General features: G+C 38.9%; 1 protein-coding gene and 1 long non-coding RNA gene across 2 annotated transcripts; one reads left to right on the top strand and one right to left on the bottom strand.

Moving 5' to 3' along the window:
* Positions 1 to 321: 321 nt before the first annotated feature.
* rnf32 (ring finger protein 32) lies at positions 322 to 5,452 on the bottom strand. The gene is made up of 7 exons (XM_072451366.1): positions 5,393 to 5,452; positions 4,931 to 5,159; positions 4,726 to 4,868; positions 3,460 to 3,617; positions 3,221 to 3,326; positions 1,257 to 1,424; positions 322 to 588 (listed from the first exon to the last, which is right to left on the bottom strand). The coding sequence occupies exons 1-7, from the start codon at positions 5,405 to 5,407 to the stop codon at positions 361 to 363; spliced, it is 1,047 nt and encodes a 348-aa protein (XP_072307467.1). The 5' UTR covers positions 5,408 to 5,452; the 3' UTR covers positions 322 to 360.
* A 597-nt stretch (positions 5,453 to 6,049) lies between these two features.
* Positions 6,050 to 7,331, top strand: LOC140365002 (uncharacterized). Its single transcript, XR_011927753.1, has 3 exons — positions 6,050 to 6,182; positions 6,267 to 6,503; positions 7,252 to 7,331. It is a non-coding gene; the product is annotated as an uncharacterized lncRNA (long non-coding RNA).
* The last annotated feature ends 239 nt before the right edge of the window (positions 7,332 to 7,570 follow it).

Genomic DNA, 7,570 nt, shown 5'->3' with positions numbered 1-7,570 from the left:
AATTCTTTATATTTCTAATGAGAAACATTTCACCCCCCTAAATGTGAATAGTCATAACTAAATTATTAAAGCCCTGTAGCATTCATGTTAAGGTAACATGTTTAACAGGTCATTTTCAATCCTTAAACTTGCATTAACTGTCAAAAAGCAGCTTTCTCTTGACATTATTAATGTAAGCCTTGGTCCAAAAAAAAATCTGAATGTACTTTTTATGTATATAAATTGTATGTACCGGTCATCTTTTTACAGTCCGTGTTGTTTTCAAATAAAGAAATCTTGCAACCATAATCGTAATGTTATTTAATAAATGACATTGTGCATGATTACGGTAGTAGCATTAGTAACACAAACATGACCTCATTAGAGTAGCTTCTTGTGGTAGACAGACCTGCAGAGTGGACAGGAGGGCTTGCTGTCTGCTGTGAATGTCTCAAAGGACTCGAGGCAAAGCTGGTGAAAAACGTGGGAACAGGACAAGAGCACACAGTGTCGGTGTGGAGGATACCTGGCTGCGTCGCTCTCCGTCAGGCTGGGAGTGTGCAGTGCAGTTAAACAGATGGGGCAGTCCCACACCCCTCTCTGGATGACCTGTCACAAATTGAAATGTTTTACCAAGTTCAAATATTCATTACTTTAACCTGCTGAGCTCTCAGCAATGACAGCCACACAGAGAAATTATGCAAATGTAACCTAATTAGATGTGATTCATTTCAATACATTTGTAAGAAACCCTGCTCAGGTCAGGCCCTTTTCACTGTGTAGACTCGCTGGCACGGTGTCAGACATAGCAATAAAATGTATTATAATAATGTATGTTATTTGTTGGTGCATTTCAAGACTCTCAAGGTAACCTTAAAAAGTTTAAAAACAGGAAAATAAATGCATGCAATTATTTTCATTTTTTTGTATATTACAATAATCCGCGGGTGGAGTAATATTAAATTTCAGTCTGAAAAGTGAGTTTTGAAGATGGAGAAGAAGGTGCCATGCATAATAATAATAATATAATTTAGCCAAGCATTTACCCAAACAAACAAATATGGAAAATGAGATTGGTTTTAGTGATACCTATAAAGAGCTGTACAGTCCAAAAGCACTGGGACTGACATTTTGTCAAATAACGTTGTAAGATCAGAGATGGGACTTGATTGCTGAATTGGTTTTTAACAATTTTGTAATCACCTGTCTTTTGCTATTGCATTACATAGAAATATCAAGGTATTATAGAAACAATATGATGGGATTTGTCTCCTGACCTGGCTCTGTATTTTGTTCCAGTGGTCCTCCTGAGGCTCAGACATGTGCCTTCTCTCCAGCTCCTCAAACACTTGTCTGCTTGATGACAGGGAGTGGTCAATATCACTCAAAAAAGCCTCCGTGTCGGTGTGACAGTATTGGACAAAGCTGTCATTCAACTCCTGCAACTAATTAGAAAAACATTTCAGCAGCACAAAGGAGACATGTTTCATTCAGAGTCACAATGGAGTGCTGTTCCACAGAAGGCTTCAGTGTGAGTACAGACTGGAGAATGGTAATGGCTGCAGCCATTTCAAAGATCAATGCAAGTATTTTACACTGAAACGGGGAACTGATGATAACTAGTTCATTTGATCAACTTAATCATAGAAAACATAAATATCAAGTGAAAGAATATTGAATAAACAAAAGATACTATAAAAATCATGAATTATCGATTTCCTGTCAAACAAAAACAAGAACATTAAGTTCTTGTTTTGATCATCAGTCCCCACTTTCATTCTCAAACTATCCGCCCAAGTTGTCTGTCTTCCTCCATTTACCGCACCTGTTGCTAGGCAACAATCTACGCCTGCCAATGAAAATGAATGTTTATCAATCAAAAACTATTCAATAGTCAATGAATAGAGTATTTATACTAAATATAGCTACTAGTACCAAAAATACATCCATGTTGCAATATTATAATAACACTTTTGTTTTTGTTGGTTTGTGTGAAGATGGCCTCTGCTTCAGGAGCACTGCAGTACAGTACAGATTGAGTTCTCTGTCTGATGCACGAATAAAGTCTTTCTCTAAGTCACAATGACATCAAAATGGCTTTACGGCTAGGCTTTTATCACTAATTAAACAACTGTTAACCATTTGGATAGAGGGTTTTATGGGGCCGACTGACTCTTTGACTTTCAAGGTAAACACCACAGCTTCTGGTGAACTTTGCCGTACTCCACATTGAGTGTGAATATGAAAAAAACACAAAGAATGGTGAGGAGGTGAGAATAACTGCAATGCTACAGTCCTACAACTTCAACCACTGTAGCGAATAAGCTCCAACAGATCTCAGTTTGGAAGCAGCTGTGTCACAGTGAAGCAAGAGATGCCCCTGCAACTATGTCCACTATTTTACACAAGTTCCATCCTAGCACTAACCTGCCTGTTTGTATTACAGCCAGCTAAGCAAATAATTCTTCCCTTTGAAAAATCAAGTCAATCAATTCTGTCAGCACCGGGCTGCACAGCTCACAGCTCTTGAAAATCATGTTCTTTGTGACAAAAGATATGAGACAATCTCCTGACCACCCACGAGTACTGATTCACTCCTTATGAAGGGAAAGCATGGGCAGGTTTCTTACACTTCAATTGTGGAAGTGCATGTTTATGTACAAGGGTCTGTCAGTAGAACACACACACCAGGACAACCCTTTAAAACAGCAGCATCTGTCTAAATCTGCAATACTAGACTGACATAACCAATGTAATGTGTAGGGATTATCTCAGGTCAATTAAAACATACTGTTGAGAGGAATTACAAAATAATCTTGTTAAATGTGTTGTAATCACTCAAATGGAAGTGCTTCACTAGATGGCAATGTTCCCCTTTTCTCAGGATCAACAGGTGAAGTCAACACAACAGAGGACACTCTTTGACCTGCGCATAATTTGATATATATATATATATAGATATATATGTGAGATTAAAATGATCCATGTCAACAACACTAACACACACGTTTGTCATGTTTGTTAATTAAAATGTTGTGTGGATCCTGGAATGCTCAGACTGTCCAAAGAATGAGCCTCAGTCCAGAGTGAACGAGGAGTGATTCACAAAGCATCAAAGGACTCTTGGACAACAGGTAAAGGAGGTGTGTAACAGGGCAGATTTGAGTTACCAGTGGGGACCAGAATCAATATCTAAAAAACAATCTGAAGGGCAAGTTAATTAGATTGTCTGTAATCTAACCTTTTCTTCAAAAAATTTCTGCCGCAGAAGTTTCTCTTTTGGACATCTGGTTTTCTTCTTTGTGTACAATTTTCGAATCACATATCCTCGCCACCATGCTTGAATCCTAAACACAAAATGGTTCATCTAAATATACTTCATACTTACATTTTGAATGCATAATACAGCAACATATAGATGCTGTTTTAGACTGTTTCTGGTTTCTTTGAAAGGTGCATATTTGTCTATACGGTTTGCACCTGGTGGCACATTTGTGTCGAAAAAGATTTGCCGCATCATGGATCCTGCGTGTCTCATATTGCCGTCTTCTGCACACTGGGCAACACTTTTGACTTGAAAACTTTTCAAAAGCTTTGACACAAGCTCTGTGGAAAACGTGTGAGCAAGACAGCAAAACCTAAAGACACAGGGGTAATTATTAATGTGTGCAAAACATAGTTAACAAGCCAAATACATGCACTTTTGCTGAGGGTAGCTGCTTTAAATACACATACTGTACGTTTAAGTTTTACATGTATGTCTCCAAATGTATTTGATATTTGCCAAAAGGATAGAGTGAACAGGACCCCCATTAAGCTGCTTGGGACCTAGACTATAGCCTTCTCTACCTTTCAGAGTGATGCTTTTATCGTTTGAAAAGAGACAGCAGCAGCTACGGAGCTTGGCACACAAACCAGTTTACTCAAATCTCCGGGGGAGACGGGGATATTGATTTCCCATTGTTTTTGGCCTGACCAACACACTCCATCACCGGTGAAAGGGCACCCTGCAGTGTACATTTCTAAAAGCTGGACTAGCCATTAAACAGAGGGAAATTTCACTTCTTGTAATAAGCTTCAATGCACAATGTTATGGTAAGGTTATGACTAGAAACAGCAAAGTAATAGTAATTTAACTATTGGCCTTTTAAATAATTATCATTTAAATAACAATGAAAAGTATATCTCAATTACAGTACTGAAGCAATGCACAAGGCACAATGAAGAAATTGCAGCCAACTAAAATATTACGTAGATGTAATTGTGTAGATGTAATTATGAAATTAGCAAAGAGTTTTTTTGTTGTGACTTTACTTTGGTGAAAACAGGCTTCAATTTCTCTGAGCCAAACTAATATTTACACGTGCATCTATGGTAACTGTGCTTTGAAAGACTTGCCTATTCTGTGGCAGCATTCTTAAGGAGATTGGCATCTTAAAAGGGGGATTGGAAAGGTGTGAAAGACTGAATGACCCTCACTATAACCCACTGATTGCTACATCGTCATGTCACAGTTCAGTACCAAGGCAGTATGGGTAAATTTGTACAGTTGTCTACACAGATTAGAACGTACAGGAACTACAGGGGGCCGCCACGGGGGCTTTGTGTGTATATGTCTCAAATGGAAACGAGCGCTGCCTCCTTGACGGTCAGAGAACACTGAGAACATGAAAGAAACTAGACTATTCTTTTCATTTGTTGATTAAACACAAACCTTTACTATTGGTGGCAGGGTTCACACTGTACCTGTGGCTTTAGATGGAACTCTTCCTTACATATTGCACATGGGTGAGCAGATTCTCCCTGTTGGGCAGATCGAACTTTGACAAGTGACCACTGCTCCTCAGTCAGCTTTTCAACTGGGCCAACCACTAAACCCATTCTCTCAGCTGAAACATAGTATTGTGTTAAATAATAATACAACAAACATGTATCTAACACAGTGGCTTACCTAATGTCAATGGAGCCTGAGTATCATCAATTACATACTCTCTCTCTTTGCCCAAGTCCTCGTCATCAACACTTTGATAGTTCTTTATCTTTGTGGATGATTTTCTTCTGCATTTCCACTGAAGGCCAGAGCCAGACAAGGAAAAGCTTGGCAATAGCAACTTTTTGGTGATGTGGTCCTGAAGAGCAGCTGAAGTTAGTGCCAGCCTGTTGGTCATAGGCACAACCTCCTGTAAAATACACGGGTGCTGTTTGGTGAAATAGATTTAACAACAAAAAACACAACACGGTTTATAGCAAGCATAAAGCGTTGGCTAGTATCATGACGAGATTGGGTTGAGCTCCCCAAAGACATGAAACCGGAAGTAAACAATGGTTACATACACACGATATAACAGAGTGGTGTAATAATGAATGATTGTCCTTTATCAATTAAACAAGTAAAGTAAACAAAGACACAAACCTTTCGCGTTGCCATCTGTGTTCGTGCGGTCACTTAGCAACAGTACCCGCCCATCCTATCTTTGGCCTGGCACCTGATTGGTCAATGGTAAAAGCACAAACAAAATAAGAGTTGCTAACTTTTATTCCTATGTCTGTAGGAGTTTGTACGAAAAGTAAGTATATAAGTATACATATAATTATAATAAAGTACTATTTTGAATCTTATACCACGCGAAATGCTAGCTTTTGTTAGCTCCCAGCTAACAAACATCTTTTCACTCACATTATTTGCTTGAAGTGAAGTGTTAGCTTGTAGCCATGTGTCACCATTTTTCTGGGCTTATTCACCTCAAGATGAATATAACCAATAAGATATAAAAGGTAACTATGAACTTAATGTTTTATGTATAGCCTCTGTAGTAAGTGTATATGTTAAATAATCAAAATATCTACCAGCAAGATAAACTCAGACAACTTAAGTAGGCCTAAGGTACTGATAATGATAAATACTAAATTATCTAATATGATTAAGTTGCACCCAGTAAATGGAATAGCTGGTGTAAAATGTAGCCTAACTTGATGTTCTTTATCCACCTGTATTTCTATTATGTCATACCTTAACCATAACTGTGTGAGTCTTACTATTATCACTAATGATTATTTTATTACCAGACACTTGAGAGTGAGCGGTTGGAACACGACCAAAGAAGATCTGTATGTCTCGGTGAGTCACCAAGCTGTCGTCAGGGGGGCACTGAACAAAGCTAATCTGCTCATACCTGCACCGTGAGCTCAAGGATCCCTCCCAGGTCAGCCGCACATGGAAAAGCATACACACAAACATGCTCCAAACTAGTCGCTTTCCTAAACCCGTAAGTTTATTTCTCACACAGAGTGAACGGGTGTGGAACTTTTAAAATGCTTTGCACCTTTGATTGACTTTGATGTGTTCAGGGGGAATTGGTGAAAACGGATGGTCACGACGCAGGCTAACGGTGAAGCCTGTCAATCCTGAGACTTGTCTAAGAAAACAAAGTGAAGACCCAGCTCTCCGAGGAGGAAACCCCTGAGCTTCTCAAGAGGTTGCCACATTCTTGAGATTAGGACAAGAAAAACGCAGACCACTGCAGGTAATACCCTAGACAAAAGCGTGGAACAATTTATTAGTTAAGAATTCAGTCTCAGCGCTCTATCAAAGGCTGCATGTCCACAGTGTCAGACTCTGGGCTTTGGTTTGTTTTTATAAGTAAATAATCACGCTTAAAAGATATGGCAAAGATGGGGCTCAAGTCCCCCCATAAAGCCCTCATTCTTCCAACTGTCATCACAGAGGTTTCAGAGTATGCTTTAATTTTCATCATGGGCACTGTTTGTCTTTTTCTTTCTAAATACCATTTTTAAGAGGTTTTTATTTAACTTTCTTCCCCCCGGACTTCTTTACCTTATCTATGGTATGTCTGAGTAGACAGCTCAACCTGATAGGATGACTTCACATTTTCTTTGTAGAGGTTATCTAACAACATTAATTGCCAGGGAATTAATAATGAATTGACAACATCTCACATTTTTTCCTGCAGCAACAAACTGGCCATAATAATAATACATTTTTGAAAGCATTGAGACATAACGAGTTATGTCATGGTCATAAACAGCTGGGTGACCATAAATCATCACAAGGATGCTTTACATTGTTGTCAAATGAGTAATTGCTGTGAGATATGGATGAGAAAGGGCGGCCCATAATGGTTAATTATGTCAGCTGCTGACATGACTAATCACTTTGATAGGAGACAGCAGAAGGAGACACAAATCTAATTATTGCATGACCTGACTCATAATGCTTCCATAACATGACTTTAATGACTGCATTGTGGATAGGAGTCCCCCATGGCTGTGGGAGGAAGGGCCAAGGGAGGAGCAGGGCAGGTCTTACTGCTATCTCCTGCGTCATTGCTGAGTAAGTAAGCTCTAACGGTACACACACATCACTATCACTGTTTGGTTGTATCAAAGAGATGGAGCTCCTAATGATTAGACATGTCTTTTGTAAATGAAATACAAATCACCCTAGGCTTTTGGTTTTACTTCATTTACTAAGTGCTACATTACCTCATACTTTGGACCTAACAATGGATTTCCAATAAATCTTATAGTAGTTGAAATGATGGAGGGCCTCACATATCACAAAATGTGCCTG

The sequence above is a fragment of the Eucyclogobius newberryi genome, unplaced genomic scaffold, assembly GCF_026437365.1.
Source record: "Eucyclogobius newberryi isolate DKJ021-1_F unplaced genomic scaffold, fEucNew1.0.hap1 SCAF_18, whole genome shotgun sequence".
Classification (NCBI taxonomy): domain Eukaryota; kingdom Metazoa; phylum Chordata; class Actinopteri; order Gobiiformes; family Gobiidae; genus Eucyclogobius; species Eucyclogobius newberryi.
Note: the sequence above shows the minus strand (reverse complement) of the source record. Positions and strands in the feature narration are given on the sequence as shown.

Coding starts and splice junctions, on each gene's coding strand:
- rnf32 (XM_072451366.1), bottom strand. Junction 3,618..4,725: donor AGTTCCATCTAAAGCCACAG/GTACAGTGTGAA, acceptor CTGTGTCTTTAG/GTTTTGCTGTCTTGCTCACA. Junction 3,327..3,459: donor CGACACAAATGTGCCACCAG/GTGCAAACCGTA, acceptor TTTTGTGTTTAG/GATTCAAGCATGGTGGCGAG.